Source organism: Biomphalaria glabrata, chromosome 14 (assembly GCF_947242115.1).
Source record: "Biomphalaria glabrata chromosome 14, xgBioGlab47.1, whole genome shotgun sequence".
Lineage (NCBI taxonomy): Eukaryota > Metazoa > Mollusca > Gastropoda > Planorbidae > Biomphalaria > Biomphalaria glabrata.
In genome coordinates, this window is record NC_074724.1 from 33,886,487 (window position 1) to 33,904,282 (window position 17,796).

The following is a 17,796-nucleotide window of genomic DNA, read 5'->3' on the forward strand; positions in this document are numbered from 1 at the left end:
TGTAGAAAAACATTTTTATTTCACATATGCACATCGATCACACTTTGTCAAATGGTATAATGTAGAATAATGCAAGTATACAAACTGAACTGAACATTAATGGTAACTATTGTATGGTACAAGCTAGATGCGTCTATCTATGGCTGTACAATTCGGAAGACTTATACAAGGAACATGTGACTATATCAAGGCAACGGTTTTTGCACAGACTTCAATGCAAACATAAGAAATTAACCCGCGCGCCACACGTGACAGGTGAACAGCAGAAAGTGAAGACTTCATAGTCGCTAATAATTATGGCTATTAAATAGCTAAATTTGTTAGACAGTCGGCATTCATATAATCTAGACTTTTAGGTCTAGGGAAAAATCTGTCAAAGTCTATGATGAGGAAAAACAATGTAAAAAAAAAAGCTTGTACAATTAAAAGAACAGCACATTTACAGCAATATATCTCAATAGTGTAATATTTATTTCTGTTTCTACATCTAACTAAACTAGTTAATTACCGGTACCACTAATTAATTAATTAATTTTTAAACATTTTTTAATGTTTTGTTAAGGACAATGAACAATTGTTCAAAATTTCATCTTGATCCGAGAATGGGAAGTGGGAGAAATAACGTGTACAAAATGTTTAGCACATTGACAGGCGGAGAGTTGATATAAGCTTTGTAAGAAAAAAATGGATTACTAATTCAAATTAAAGTCCAGACGCATTCAAACGATAAATAGAAATGAGAATCTTATTATTATACAAGCAGTGGCGTAGCAACAAAGGCGCAAAGGGGTTCATAGCGCCCAGACCCATTACCAATAAGGAAAATCAGGAGCCATCGAAAAAAAAAAGGAAATGAAATAAAATTGATAATAAAAATATCTGATGCAGTGCCGCAATGATAATAAAAATATCTGATGCAGTGCCGCACTGATAATACAAATATCTGATAACAAGACGCGTGACAATTGTTACGTGTACGAAGTTGTAAATGAATTGAGTGTCACGACACTTTTATTTGTAACAAGTCGTAATTTAATGTCAGGACACACCAATATTTATAGAACGTTCGTTGTATATTATATATATGTTCTTTTGTATATGTTCTAATACAAACAGAATGAACTGACTTGCTTTTTGTCACACCCCAGCCTATTTTTTTAACCAGGGCCCAGAAATATTTTCGGCCCCATGTGATTTCCCGTCTGTCTCCCCCCCCCCCCCCCAGATGCCGAAAAACCTTCAAATACTTCTACAAGATGCATTTCAATAATAGTGAATGCCCTCCCTCCCCCCTCCCCCATCATCTATTCGGTACCCAAACTAGATTCCAAATTGTTTCTAGATAAGATAAGATAATTTTATTGATCCAATCAAACGGAAATTCAGTTTGACTACAATTGACAATATCAGCGTCCCTGGCGTCGGACCTGCCGGCAACATGGATGCCTTGCTTCGCCACTGTATACAAATTTAACCCTTTACCTACAAAAAAAAAATGGACTTAGCGGACCCCAAAATAAAAATGTGAGCCTTTGGTCGTTGTATTCTCCACACAACTAAAGAATGTCTTTAAACGAATGTGTCATTGGTTATACGAACACATTGGCCCCCAATTATTGCGTTAAAATGTAGTCCACATTATAGGCGTGTTTAAATATAGACCAAGATACAGAGCAGAGTCATCGTGGAGGCAGAAACTAAGCAGGGGCATTAAGAACTGTTTCTTTCCTTAACAGGAGTTAATCATCATAGGACAATAAAATTGTTCTGACGTCACTGTAAAACAAAACAAACAAAAAATTAGCTGAGCTATATTATGAGAAAATATACTTTAATTAATACTAGACATATGTTACCCGCGACCCGCGGGTCTTTATTTGCGCATTACTTTCGATATAGTCACTGAGAGTGTTTTGTAAACAATTAAACGAAATAATAATGTAATAAGTAAAGCGAATGTGTCAATGTAAAAATAGTGTGAATGAAGCTATCAAATCAAAATAGCTAATAGGCTTAAATCCATTTTTTAAAATTAAAACATTTGCTTTTGAATAATCTAGTGGATTGGATTTAGATGTATGTTAAACGTAGCTAATGATCCTTTCACGTTATTTCTCTTTCGCTACGAAAATAAAATTAGTTTTGCGAAAATGGTTTACCCGAAGTCGATACATTCTTATCTATTAAAAACGAAAAGAGCGATAGCTTTGTTAAATAAATGGGATTATAAAGTGAACAATTAAACGAAATAATTTTTAGTACGCGATTCATGAATGAATATAGATCTAGGCCTATCTCAACTCGGCTTCGCAGCTTTCGTAAGCGAATGTAGCTTTAGAAAACCAAATTTTAATGTTTATTTGATCAAAATATGAAATGAATGGACTTTAATTAATATATTTATGTGTTAAATTATAAAACTATCTGTGCGAAGAGAGGTTTTATCATCTTAGAGTTGGATTAGAGTTTTAGATCTAGGGATGGTATTATAAAGTGAACAATTAAACGAAATAATTTTTAGTACGCGATTCATGAATGAATATAGATCTAGGCCTATCTCAACTTGGCTTCGCAGCTGTCGTAAACGAATGTAGCTTTAGAAAACCAAATTTGAATGTTTATTTGATCATAATATGAAATGAATGGACTTTAATTAATATGTTTATGTGTTAAAGTATAAAACTATCTGTGCGAAGAGAAGTTTTATCATCTTAGTGTTGAATTAGAGTTTTAGATCTAGGGATGGGATTATAAAGTAAACAATTAAACGAATTAATTTTTAGTACGCGATTCATTACGGTATTGTCTAATGAAAGAATGTTCGTCAGGAAATCTGTAGTCACAGATATAAGGAACTAATTAATGTAAAAAATGCTTTTGAAACACAAAATTGAAGGTTAATTTTATTATATAATGAAATCAATGGATCTTCTTTTGTCTTTTCATGTGTCAAAGTAAAAAACTATCTGCGCAAAGTGTATTTCTTAAAATTAGATCTAGGTCTAAATCCTTTCTATCTTTTCTCATGTCAACATTGTAGACATGGCCTAGATCCATAAAATACTATAGCTGTAATAGAGTCGGACAACTTTATTTTTTTTGAGGGTCTTAAGTTTGTTTTAGGGCTACAATACATACACTACGGTCTAAGTTGGTACCCAAGGAACATTCCTGCCTAGTTTTATCAAGATTGGTCAAGCGGTTTTGATGTCTATAAGTAACATACATACATACATACCCCTCACATTCTACTTTATAATATAGATAACAATTAATTAGTCGCTTTGTTTCTTGGATGGTTTAATGTAATGGAAGATTCCCAAAGGTTTATCTTGGGGAGTATAATATATCAATAATATATCAAACAGGTAAAAGTATTTTCATTTTGTGAAAGTAGGCAATTAAAGGTTTTCTTTTGCTAATATGTAAGGAAAAATTTAATTTTAGATTGATAAAACAAAAAAAAAAAAAAAAGATGTATAAGAAATTTAAATGATACTTTATAAGACCACTTGAAAAGCCACTGTACATTTTGTTTCATTCCAATTTCTTTTGTTATGAACGCATTCTAAATTAACATTCAGACTAAACTGTAATAGCCTGTAACTTATTTAATAGAATCAAATATTGTCATCTTGCAATTACATTCGCAAAACGTTGGCGAAATCGTCCAAGACCAAATTATATAGTTTTTCATTACTTTATTTAAAGCACCTAATAGTCACATTTTCATAAGCATTGATATGCTTCGAAAATTGCTAAACAATAGATTCTAGAAAAGTGACTGAATGTTAAAAACTAGGTACTTCCTTTCTTTTCCTTGTCCAAATTATACACTTGGTGACATGTGGCCAGCACAACGATCAACCACCATTACTTCCACCATTACTTCCCTTAGGTATGTCTTGAACGCCTTCACCATTTGCCTAGGACATACGATGGCAAGTCAGCACTTCAAACAGCGATGTTCTTGCGATTGTCGGTATGGACAGTATATGGACTGCTTATAGTTTGACAGCTACGTGGGAAAGGCTCATTCACTGAAAGATGGTCAGCGTAACTGGTGCCCCCTCCCCCAGCCCTGTAGTGCTTTAAAGACCAGTTTAGGAGCCAACTTGCTTTAACTAACATAAAAGAGGGCACCTGGGAGCAGGTGGCTTCCGAACGAGACAGAGGCAGCTGGAGATTTCTTACAAAGGCCGCGGGATACACATTCGAGACAGAAGTAGACAGCCAAAAGACACCGACCACCTCCTGACAACGGTTCCATGTCTGCTCTGGATGTGGGAAGCGTGGTCGAGAGGCTCAGTATGCTTGAACGTGGTTTGTCTTGGCTACCACTGAAAGGGGTTCAACACCCGAGCAGAGTTGTGTTTAACGAGAGCAGCACAAGAAGCCTTCTCCCAGATACCCCCTCCTCCCCCCCCCCAGGTTTACAAATGAGATTGGACCATAGTGCTCTGAGCATGCTATAAGCATGAAAGTAGCGCTATATAAAAGCTCTAATTATTATGTGGCAAAATATGTAGATGAGACTGCGTATATGCATAGTTTATTCTACAATTATATGCTCTTTTAGAATCGTCTGCTCAATATTTCGACGTGGTTATGTCCCTTCTATGGACGTGACTTACTTCAGCTTGTCATCCTGCACGTTGAACTGTTTGTTGTTGGTGATACCGTCCAGCTTAATGACTCTGTGAATGATGAAACAGGAAATAAACATTATCATGACAACCATAAAATAAACCTATTTAGTAGCAATGATATTCAAATGAATGAAATCCTTTTTTAAAATGGTCGCACGATGACATGTAAAATGATTTATGTATTAAAATAAAAGCTGGCGACCTTTAGGTAGATCGTGGCACACATTGCTACAACCTAGCAGAACCTGCGGCGCTACAGACCCCAAACTGATCGGGTATTTCCGGTCCATTGGTCACATCAGCTGCTTGGAAAAAAAAAAGGGGGGGGGGCTGCTGTGTGGGCGACATCGTTCCGACCATAAACAATGCTCATGGCTTTCATCTCATCCACGAGATGTTACATAGTCGTTACTACTGAAGGAGGCCAACAACAATGTCCTTACATTGAATTTAGTAACAACTTCTTAACTAGTAACAGAGTCGTAACACTGAATGGTTGTTCTTCTTTAAAGTAATAATATATTGACTGTCTTTATGCCCCCCCCCCCCAATTCGTCATAACCCCTTTGAGCCATGGTTGCTACGTCACTGCTTGGAGCATGGCCTCGTCCTCTGAACGAAATTAGAAGACAAACAATAAATCATTTCGTAGCGCAAGAGTGTACAAACTAGTCGGCTTGCACTCTCAGATCCGCGGTTAAGACAACTTTGTACACAGAGGGTTCACTAATTCATTCACTATGTCGCGGCTGTGAAAGAATTTAGACCCAACAAAGATTAGTTACCCCCGACCCCCCCCTCCCCAAATAAAAAATTCGACTTTAAGACCTTGTGACCTATGAGGACGATGATATAACGGGTCAGCTGTTTCTACGATCGACGGCTAACGAGGATGGATGCCTGGTCGTGCGGTAAGCGCACTGGACCTTTGTATCGGCCGTCTCGATGGTCCTTTACTTCTGAAGGAACATCCGAAATATGTAACACATCCGAAACATGTAAAACGTCCGAAATATGTAACACATCCGAAATATGTAACACATCCGAAACATGTAACACATACGGAACATGTAAAACAAACAAACTTATTTCAGGCAACCCTTAGAGTTGAGTGAACTAATAGGCTGAATAGACTGAATAGTGTAAATGTACATTACGATAGATATTGTCTCTTGATGTATGTAGCTTATTTGTGATAATAGAAAGAAAGAATGTCCATTTAAGGACAAATAATTTACCGACATCATAAAAACATAAACAATAGAATGCATTGCAAGACAGGTCCCCAGACTAGAGACCACAGGGGGGGAAGAGAAAGGCTGGAAGACCAAAGAAAACATGGAGGAGACCAGTAGAAGAGGCAAAGCGTGACCTCCGTGACGAAGGCGCCGGGCAAAGACGGCAGGATGGACATGGACCCAGCTGAGGGGAATTTCGCCCAGACTCAGAGCAGTGTCCTATGACGAAGTGGTGTTGTGGCCCTATGGTCCACTGTGAGTCGAAAAGACTGAGTCAAGTAAGTCATTAAAGTCAAGTCATAAAAACATATAATGAAGTTTTTTGTAAACACAGCTGTAAATATCACACAGATTGGATTTCTGTCCAATAGAATGTTTTCACAATTATTGATATCGAAATCAACTGAGTCCAATTCACACACACACGTACACACACACACACACAAATCACCTCTCTAAGGCTATTCCCACAATTATTTCACGTGAACACCACCCAATACTACATGTACGGGGCCGGCCTTAAGAATTGCGGGGCCCAATATAAAAAAAAAGATCATTATATTAACATTTGTTATACAACATGCATAGAAGGAAACTCAAACGCAATAGGCGTCAGAGGGTTAATTAAAGTTACGTTAATGGTACGATAGTTCTACACTTAATATGTTAACCCTTTAAGTCCTACATCTTTAAAAGACCTTGACAGGAGCCAAGGCTGATGGTGATTTGCTTAATGCAAATTGTGGGGCCCAATTGGAGCATTTTGCCAAATGGGCCTAAGGCCATCCTTGATTATACACTTTAATTACTTTTCTTTTTTTTTTTAAAGAATATCATTTTAGTAGTTATGGCCACTAATTAACCCTAGTATATTTATATATGTAGTCTGGCTCATGTTACTGAACATATAGTAATCATTTTAACAACTACACGTATTCGGCAGATTTCGAGTCAGGGCCAATAAATCAGCAATCGCAATAAAAAAAATATATTTATAAAAAAAACAAGATAAATGTTCCCACATTGTTAAACAATTAATTGTTGTTAATAAAAAGACATCTACAGATTTATAACGTACTTGTTAAATTAAAATAACTAATGGTGATAAAAACTGAGTAAAAAAATTCTTTTCTTATCTCCCCTTATCGTTGTATTAAAAAAACAAAAAAGACCCGCGCTTGACAAGTAATAAATGAACTTCCCGTCTGCTTAGTTCAAGGGAAAGAACTCGAGGAATGGATCTCTTCATTATTTACAATTCGTGTCAGTATTTTTGCAAAATTTGTAATAAAGCTTTATTGAGTTGCTGTTGACGTTACAGGGTAATAAATAAGCAGATTTACCAAACCTAAACTGCTTTCATTTCTATCCAATATATTTACAAGTTTAATCAATTCTCTTTTGCTGTGTAACATATCAATTTATCGAGTAATTTGTCTGAAACAACTTTATAACAAATCCGTGGAATGTTAAAGTGGAGACCGTCTGAAGCTGTGCTCCATGGCAGCAGACGAGCATAGAAACAAATTTGTTTACTGGTGCAACCTGAAGCTGTCAACTAAGACATTCAGGAAAGTTAGAGGGAATGCTAAAACGACGGAAAACTAACAGGACTAGGATTCTCAAACTGTAGCACCCAGCCCACTGTTAGTACCAAAGCGTCCTTTTACCTGCTACATAATAATTATGACCTATCAATTGCTACATTATATTATGACTTACTAATGCTACATTATAGTTATGACCTTCTAAGTTACATTATAGTTATGACCTACCAATCGCAACATTATAATCATGACCTACTAAAGCTACATTATACTTATGACCCACTAATGCTATATTATAATTATGACCTTCTAATGCTACATCATAATTATGACCTACCAATGATAGTTAGGCTATGATCTACGTAAGCTACATTATAACCATGACCTACTCAAGCTACAATATAATAATGACCTACTAATGCTACATTATCGTCATGACCTACTCAAGCTACAATATAATAATGACCTACTAATGCTACATTATCGTCATGACCTACTCAAGCTACAATATAATTATGACCTACTAATGCTACATTATAATCATGAACTACTAATGCTACAATATAGTTATGACCTACTAATGCTACATTATCGTCATGACCTACTAAAGCTACAATATAATTATGACCTACTAATGCTACATTATCGTCATGACCTACTAAAGTTACAATATAATTATGACCTACTAATGCTACATTATCATCATGACCTACTTATGCTACATTATCGTCATGACCTACTAAAGTTACAATATAATTATGACCTACTAATGCTACATTATCATCATGACCTACTAATGCTACATTATCGTCATGACCTACTAAAGTTACAATATAATTATGACCTACTAATGCTACATTATCATCATGAACTACATAGTAAAAAAGTGTAGACCTCAATACGACAATAAGTAAATGCAATAGTAAACAGCATATCTCTATACTAGTATATAGGCATGTATTAGAGCTAGTTTAGGAATCCCTATTGTATAAGCGGCAAGGGAAAATTGACCCCGAGGCTTGTACAAAATCTTCAAACGTCTTCAGTAAATTAACGTACCAATACTTGCAACGTAACGCCGGCGAAAACAAATCAATAAAACATCTGTGGTATGAAAGTCTGTCTGGGTCGACTTCAAATGTCGTAATGACAAGCTGTAATTCTAAACAACATAGGCTGTCATTTATGTGCTTTAAAGTCGTAAACTGTTGTTTCAGGTTTGATGGGCGCAGAGAGTGTAGAAGTGGATGGGAGATAGAGCCAGAGAGAGAGAAAGAGAGAGAGAGAGAGAGAGAGAGAGAGATGTGCGTCGTAAACTTCATTGTCTAGGTTTACACCCTACGATTTTTTTTACTTTCTAGTCTTTTATTGACTTATGCACCGGTACTTATCAATATGAGGAGGTGCGGTGGCTGAGTGGTAAAGCGCTTGACTTCCGAGCCGGAGATCATGGGTTCACATCACGGTGTAGATTAGGACTTTGACTTTCGGTCAAAGTAAAGGCGGATTGACACCCTCGATGACCCTGGGCCACAGAAACAGATGACCCTTATATCATCTGCCCTATATATCTGAAAGGGGAACTCACTTACTTACTAATCAATCAATGGATAATTCGTAATTCGGAACAACAACAACAACAACTGATTCTGTCTCTTTTTATTAAAATTAAAAGCTAATAATCATATTCATGCACTCCCAGGATCGAGACCTAAACCACTGGTATTTAATTTTGTAGTCTCCCTTTAAAATAGTTAATAGTAATCTCCCCTTAAGAAGATAAATTGGCCTATTAACAATACAATGTATATACTGCCATGTATGCGGGTTTTCTAAAGCTCGTTTAGTCGTCCGAGTACGTAGATTTTCTGTACATTTAAAATGCTCGAAGAATAGTGTATAGTTTTGAGGCTATTATTTTAATTATTCATGAGCCTGTAGTCTAAAGAAATTCTGCGACTTAAAGTGAGTAGAGCACAGCTTGAATTAAAACGCATAAACGTGAATCATACTTTTAAATTGAAAACCACAGTGAACCTCACACTCATATACGCACTCGCGGTCGTGATTACGTCACTCAAAGTTGACAGTTTATAAACACACACACACACAATCTAATTAAAAATGCTGGACGTTTCGTTGCGTAATTAATCACCGTTTTAGGCTCATTACTTCTACAGGAGTCTGCGTTACGCAAGTTACGTCATAGTAGAATTTATGGTCTTAAATATAGAATCTATTGTTGTTTTGTCATGTCCGTTTAAAAGAACATTTATTTAAAAAAAAAACACCTTGTTTTAATGTAATTCGTCACACCTGGACAGGCGTACATTAGAATAAATCAGGTCGCCATGCTGAGGGTTGCAAGAATCAGGAAACATGCACTGGTGGCGACACCAATCTCGTGTCTTACCGTCGTGGGCGGAACCGCTTTAAGACTTGATTTTAATGCTTTTATAACGTGCATATAAGTCAACATAACAGCCAGAATATTATAATCATAACAGTAGGGCCGTACAACACGATGCTTAGGGCTCGCTAAACAGCACACTTTTTTTCCTTGGCACAGTCTGCAAAAGAGCTCACAGCTCAGCAGCAATAAAGCTGGCTAGAAGAAGAAGAAGAAGAAGGGCTCGCCAAGACTTTTCTGCAGGGAAAAGGTAAAGTTCCCATGTGGTCTTTAGGGCAGATGATGTAAAGGTAATCTGTTAACGAAGGTGTCATGTGGCCAGCACAACGACCAACTGCTTTTACCTTTCCTCAACTTATGTACCACTAAGAGCTGGGTGGACTCAGAGGCGTGCTAAAGATCCCGAAATTAAAAATCCTAAGATTCAAACCCAGGACTCCCAGTTTCGGAAGCCAAGCGCTTTACCACTCAACCACCACGCCTCCTATTTTCTTATATCTGCTATTAATACTTGGATAAAAATAATATATGTTTGAATTTTGGAGGCCCGCTTTTAAGGATGAAGCCCTGGGTGACGTCACAGTCTTGCACTACTGTAAAAGCCCATCGTGCCCGTGGGTGGGCACATAATTGCCTCGTAAAATATAGAAACAGGTTAACATAGTCCATGTCTGCATTCCTTGCACTGACTGGTTTAACGGGAGGGGGGGGGGGTGCGGGCCGCATCAGGTGACAGCAACCCTAGTGTCGCCACTGATTGGTTTCAACACGATTAGTATATAATTTTTTTTTAATTGTCATGAGCACGCCGGGATACAATCAGAATCGTACGGCGCCTGAGTGGTCTTATGTTACATGGAAGCTAACGGTTTCCAGATATTTAAACTTAGATTATGTCTATGAAACTCTTTTATTATACTTCAAATCAAGAGCTGCTGAAGAGGCTAGGTTATTAAAGGAAGAGGCTCTCAGGTTGATCTCCTACTGTCTCGCCCCTGAAGACTTTTTTTTTAGCTTCCCTGCGGTGACAATTAGTAGTTCTGTAGTAACGGCTACCATTCTACGGTTGGATTGTTTGAAATTTGAACATGTTCTCGCGAGACGATACTTTGGGGGGAAACGAGGCGAGATCGAGGGCTCTTGGGATACGTAACGAGATGTGACAAGTGGTGAAGATGGTTGCAAGCCACTTCAGGACTGAAATTGCTTTGTCAGTACAACTGTCAGTCAGTGGTAACGCGAAGACACTGCACGGTAGGGAGGGGCGCATGTGGCGTATGCATTTATGTTCTTAAAAGAAAATGGCTCAGAATTTAAATTCCATATTATACAAGCTTGTTTTATATAACGCCAAAAAAAAAAAACAAAAAAAAACCTTGACACAAACAAAGTGTTTTCTGAAATGTAAATCATCTAGTTGAAACTATTCAGTGTGCATCTGAAATTTTTAGTTGACACCAACAGAATTTAGAGTGAATAGAAAGTCGGGTTAGAGGATAGAAAGTCGGGCTAGAATAGACAGCATAACAAAAAAAAAAAAAGAGAAAACATCGGTTAAAACAGTCGCGTAGCTAGGAATTTGCTATCATTTTGGGTCCCTGGGGGGCTTGACCTTTTTAAGTAATATCTGCCCCCCATCCCTCAAGTGGGGGCCCAGGGGATTTTCAAATTCTCCCCCCCCCCCCAAGCTAGGCCACTGGGTTAAAAATAATTTAATATGTAGATTGAGGACCGAGATACACACACGAAAGATCGAGAGAAGTAAACACACCCAGTCACACACACACACACACATAAAACAAAAGAGAAATGCGTACGCACTAAGAGAATCACACACACACACACACACACAAGAAAAATACACGCACGAAATGAGAGAGGCACAAACACAAAGATAAAGGCACATTCCTCCCTCGTCCCATATGCTAGGACAAATTTGTACAAATACTCCTTCTTCCCTAGTGCTATTAGAACATGGAATGGGTTGCCTGAGCTGGCCAGGAAAACCTGTGACTTGGCAGAATTTAAGTCATTGGTTAATATGCATGACGCATAGAACGTAAACATCTTACTTTTTTGTTTTTTTGAAGTAACATCTTTTATAAGATAAGAAGAGGCGCACACACACACACACAGGAAAAGAGAGAGCGATACGCACGAGCTAAGAGAGTCACACACAACCACACACACACACACACACACACACAGGAAAAGAGAGAGCGATACGCACAAGCTAAGAGAGTCCCACACATACACACACAGACATACACACCAAATGAAAGAGAGGTACACATGGACAAAGAATATTTCTTCTTAGCGACCTAAATCATTTTGTTTAGAAGATGATAAAACTTTGGGTTGGGGTGTATAAAAGTACCAGTTCCGCCACTGTCCACAATACATCTTTTCATTTTCAAATCAAGTGAACACTGGCCAACTAATAGTTTAAAATAAAGAAAATCTTGAGCTACAAGAACACTGACCCTGACATTAAAACTCTATTCTTATTTAGGCTTTAATACTCACACTTTGCATCCATTGGCTGTGGTCACAGTCAGCTGATGGTCTGAAATTTCCACTGGATTGGCTGGACATGTGTCTGAAAAAAAACAAAAAACCAACAGATTCGTGTGAATTCATTTATTTTTCTATTTTTATAAATTTATGCGTGTATGCATACATGTGTACTTTTGACTTCTTGTTGATACATCAAATAAAATTCATACTACAACCCTCCTATTAGGTCACTCTGTATGTTTTTTTGCATGTTGTTTAGATTTTTGCAATCGATTTTCGAGCACTTCTAATCATACAATCATCATCGAATTTTGCATATAAGCTCCTGCTCAATGAAAACTCACGAATCAATTAATAATAAAAAAAATCAACAAATTATTTAATCAGTTGGTCGAAATGAATAAATTTTGTTTTTATATAGAAAAAGTACTAAGCTAAGGACAGATATGCCTTTTGTAGAGACTATGGTTACAGTTATAAACTGTATGTTGGTTTTTATCAAAGACTATGTATGAAGAAAAGTTTGTAATGGATTTGGTAATGAACATCGTCATAATTTCCATTTTCAGAAAAGATTTTTCCTTCTACACTACACAAATACTTTGAAATAGTTTAATCCTAGACTCAGTATATTAAAACGCTCTAAAGAGTAGAATATAAAACCACATTTCATCTCAAACTAATTACACCTAACACTTTTTTAAAATTTTAGTTTTAAGCTAAGAGTTGTTTTTAAATTCTTATTTTTAAAAAAATATTTATTAAACTTTAAAAATACTTTTTAAAAATTACATTTTTCACGCTCGCGCTGCCCCCTGACGACAAGAGGCAATGGACTAGTGTAGATGTTGTATAGTCTAGAAATGTGATGACCAATAGAAAAACTGCAAGCACCTTAGCTAGGCGTCTACAATGGCAAGGGTATGAGTGACTAAGACACATAAGCGCTGCCGACTCTAACAAAACTTTTCAGGCCCTAAAACAATATGCAGCAATATTTGGTTAATATTTTCACGAATAACAAATACCAAAAAAAAACAATAACTCAACAACAACAACAAAAAAAAAGAATAAACAAAAAATCTTACCATCATCTTTAGAATTGTCGTGATCTTTATCTTTTGAATTATCCTGATCTCTGTCTTTAGAGTTATCATTATCTTTGGAGTTATTACTATCTTTATCTTTTGAGTTGTCGTGATCTTTATCTTTAGAATTATCATTATCTTTATCTCTTGAGTTATTGTGATCTTTATCTTTAGAGTTATCATTATCTTTAGAGTTATTACTATCTTTATCTCTTGAGTTGTCGTGATCTTTATCTTTAGAGTTATCATTATCTTTATCTCTTGAGTTATCGTGATCTTTATCTTTAGAGTTATCATTGTCTTTGTCTCTTGAGTTATCGTGATCTTTATCTTTAGAGTTATCATTATCTTTATCTCTTGAGTTATCGTGATCTTTATCTTTAGAGTTATCATTATCTTTATCTCTTGAGTTATCGTGATCTTTATCTTTAGAGTTATCATGTTCTTTGTCTTTAGAATCGTCGTGATCTTTGTCAGTAGATTTGTTTTCTTTGCTGTCATCCGTGCCTCGCACAGGTTCCTTGGAGTCGTCGGTGTGGTCATTGTCTGAAGATCTTCTGTCCACATTATCCCTGCCGTTTCCAAACATGTTTTCTAGAAAGTCCGTGACTTGTGAATCATGTCCGTCCAGTTCCAGGGAGTGGTCGCGGTCCATGGAAACATCTTTACTGTTATGTACGTTTCTCAGGAAGTCGCTGATGGTCTCGGTCTCGTCGCTGATGTCTTCGACGGAGATTTCTGGCACGACCGGAAGTATTCCCACGGCGTCATCTGACAGCGGAAGTAGATAGACCAAGGCGCAGTTCAAGGCCAAAATCAGAGAAACTGTGGCCAAAAATGAAAAAGTTTTAAGTTAGAGCAAGCAAACCAAGTGGGAAAAACATTAGTAAAGATTTAAAAAAAAAATAATACCGTTGTGGGTGCTTTGTGGTTGAGTGTGAAAGTTTCAATATCAGTGGTTAGTTTATGTTTAAAAATATTAATGCAATGACCAATTGCTATGAAGTGTGCGACCTCGTTCAGACCATAGCTAATGCCCAGGCAAATAGCTCATTATCTGTGACATGATCCAGAGTCGCTTTGAGACTGATGGTGGCATGGCCATACCATGCGATGATGCTCCGTAATGAGAGAATATTCTATTTTTAGAAAAAGATCGAGTATCTATAAACTCTTCAGCTGGGACCAGGTTGGTAACGCTGATGAAAGGGGAGACAAGTGTGAAGACTTAATGTGTTGAGAGAGATAAAAAGAAAAAGGTAGAAAAATAAAATACTTAAAAAAAAATCATCAACAAAAAATATGTAGTGAAGAGATGGCACTGTTCCGTAGCTGCCGTATCTCTCAATATTGCAAGTTTATCTTCCTATTTTCGGTATAAAACAACTACATTAATTAATTATCTTTAATTGATTAACTAATTGGATACTGTTTTGTTTGATTCATATATTGCAAAGTATAATGAATGAATATGTCTCTACGCAATACGATACGAAATGGGAGAAACAACGTGTAAAAGAATCCACCCAGACAGACAGATGAACAGAGTGAGTGTTTTTAAAATTCTCTCTGTGGCATTTTACGTCTCTTTTTGCAAATTCTTGTGTGCCTAGAGGCAAATCCTTGATACACAGCTGCGGTCACAGGTTGGGCATATGTAATCACCAGGCGCCGTTGCATTTTCACCCTTCTTTCTACTACTGTTGTGTATGACATCTTCAATCCGTGACCCTTCCTTTATGCTCTCTCTCCATGTGGATCTATCCAGTGCTACTTTTCCCAGCTGCTAGTGTCGATTTTGAAGAGCTTCATGCCTCGTTTGCATACATCCGTATAACGTAAAAGTGGACGACCAGCGGCTCTCCTGCCTTCTATTAGATCGCCATACAGAATGTCTTGTGGAAGCCGACCTACTGGCATTCTACGAATGTGGCCAAGCCAGCCAAGGCGTCTGCTGCTGATAACAGAGCGGATGTACTGCTCTTCGTAGCACTTCCTCATTGGTTATCTTATCTTGCCACCTTATTTTAAAGATCCGCCTTAGGCATCGGAGGTGGAAGACATTCAGCTTTTCACTTCCAGTATAGCGAAGTGCTCATCAGACAGGTCCGGTAGACTAAGGCTTTAGTATTGTTAGTCAGCAATATGTTGTCCCACGCTCTTTTCTGCAACCGTGACAAGGTGCCCATTGCTTTGGCTATCCTGTTGTTAATGTCTTTATCCAGAAGAGTATTGTTGGATATGATGGAGCCGAGATAGCAAAAGTGATCAACAACTTCTAGTGGTTGGCCATTAATATTTACTTGAGGTGCAGTATTTGTGTTCTGAACTAGTATCTTAGTCTTGCTTTGACTAATATTTAAGCCGAACTTCTGGCAAGCAGCAGATAGTTTGTCAACCAGGGACTGTAGCTGAATATCAGAATCAGCCACAATAGCTGCATCATCAGCAAACAGGAGTTCCCTGACGAGTAGCTTCCTAACCTTGGTTTTTGCCCGCAGCCTTGATACATTAAATAGTTTTCCAGAGGATCTTGTATGGAGAAACACACCTTCGTTTATGTCGTTGTACACATAATGCAGTAGACAGGAGAAGAATATGCCAAACAGAGTAGGTGCGAACACACATCCCTGCTTGACACCACTGCTAACCATAAAGGGTGCTGTTTTTAAAATTACTGATATGGAAAATGGAAGGTATTTAGATACTTATAAAAAAGTAAAGTTTATTTAATAAATGACTTTAAGCTACTATATATACTTGTTTCTAATCTGACATTATACCTAGACCCCAGTCTACATGAGAGATGGGTTTTCTTTATGGAGCAACCTTATAACACCGACGATAAATAAATGACAGCTTTGCTTATTGCAAATTATTGTACACATACAAAATTCCGTTTACCTGTTCTGCTGTCAATGTGCTAAGTATTTAATACATTTTTTTAAAGCTATATTTTGTTATCCTAGGATAATTGTAAAATGATTAAAAGCAGGAGCGTTTCCTGTTTTAATTTGGAGACACCAAGATAAAATTGGAACAATAGGATGTGCCGTTAAAATGATGAGGAAAATTCTTACCGAGGGAAAGTTGTTGAGACATTGTTGACAGCCGATCTGTAAGCACATTAAGAAAAAAACAACATGAGTTGTCGTTGATAGCATAATACAATTGCACTCAAACTAAAAAAAAACACCTTCTTATGCATGCATATAAAGAAAAGCTATTAAAATACAGATACTGTAATCATAACATGGCATTTCCATAACTAAACCGTAACACGGAACGCAGAGAAATACATAATATCACATCTTAATGTAGATTTACTGTCAAATGTTAAATGTTCACTTAATATCACATCTTACTGTCAAATGTTAAATGTTCAGGTAATGTCACATCTTAATGTAGATTTGCTTTCAAATGTTAAATGTTCAGGTAATGTCACATCTTAATGTAGATTTGCTGTCAAATGTTAAATGTGCAAGTAATGTCACATCTTAATGTAGATTTACTGTCAAATGTTAAATGTTCAAGAATGTCACACACAAATGTACACATCAGAAGCACGCATACAAAATGCACGCAAAGGTCCTGCACAAAGTGCACCCCATACACGCATAACGATGTCTAGTGCACAAGCTTTACCTACCGATGTGATCAAATGTGGGAAAGACTTGTTTCGAAATAAAAAGATAGTTCTGAATTTGTTATTAGATTATTATTAGATATTTTCCTACTTCTACAAACTAATTTCCAAATGTCCACGAGCAATGCGGCCCCTTATATAGTCTGGCGAAAGCCCTCTTGACGCGCTTCGTCTGGACGGACCGAAAGATGCGTGGGTCAAATTAAACTTCCAAATTATGAACTGGAGATTTGGATCATGACACATACGACAAAAATAGACTGCTACATTCGAGATAAACTACACCCTGGGACTCTTTGAACATTGAACGTATTTATAAATATATCAGTAGTTTGTCAGCCCGTTGCCTGAGTGGTAAAGCGCTTGGCTTCCGAACCTGACTGTCCCGGGTTCGAATCCTAGATCAAGACTGTGAATTTTAATTTCGGGATATCTAGGGCGCCTCTGAGTGAGTCCATCCAGTATGTAAAGTCTGCTGGTCGTTGTCCTGGCCACATCGAACCCTCGTTAACCGCGGGGGTCACAGATGGACATTTTAAAATGTATTTACTACAGGAGACGTCGTGGAAAAGATGAAGCTGGTGATTTGTTACTCGGTGTGAGGCCTGATAAAGTGTAATCCAATTTTTTTCCTAGGACCTAGTTAATTCTCTCTTGGTCGTAATTATATTCTAGTATGCCAGCTAATCTTAGACGCTAAC

General features: G+C 37.2%; 1 protein-coding gene across 1 annotated transcript; it reads right to left on the minus strand.

The window, feature by feature from the left end:
- Nucleotides 1-17,253, minus strand: LOC106078092 (uncharacterized protein DDB_G0284459-like). Its single transcript, XM_056010192.1, has 6 exons — nucleotides 17,099-17,253; nucleotides 16,530-16,565; nucleotides 13,450-14,274; nucleotides 12,371-12,443; nucleotides 4,635-4,697; nucleotides 1-1,776 (listed from the first exon to the last, which is right to left on the minus strand). The coding sequence occupies exons 2-6, from the start codon at nucleotides 16,549-16,551 to the stop codon at nucleotides 1,740-1,742; spliced, it is 1,020 nt and encodes a 339-aa protein (XP_055866167.1). The 5' UTR covers nucleotides 16,552-16,565; nucleotides 17,099-17,253; the 3' UTR covers nucleotides 1-1,739.
- Nucleotides 17,254-17,796: the final 543 nt, after the last annotated feature.

Bases quoted from the DNA above. Each gene is read 5' to 3' on its own strand.
- LOC106078092 (XM_056010192.1), bottom strand. From the start codon at position 16,551: ATGTCTCAACAACTTTCCCTCG. The intron at 14,275-16,529 runs GTAAGAATTTTC...TTTTGGCCACAG, and splicing joins GTCTCAACAACTTTCCCTCG to TTTCTCTGATTTTGGCCTTG. The intron at 4,698-12,370 runs GTGAGTATTAAA...CATCATTCACAG, and splicing joins ACAGCCAATGGATGCAAAGT to AGTCATTAAGCTGGACGGTA.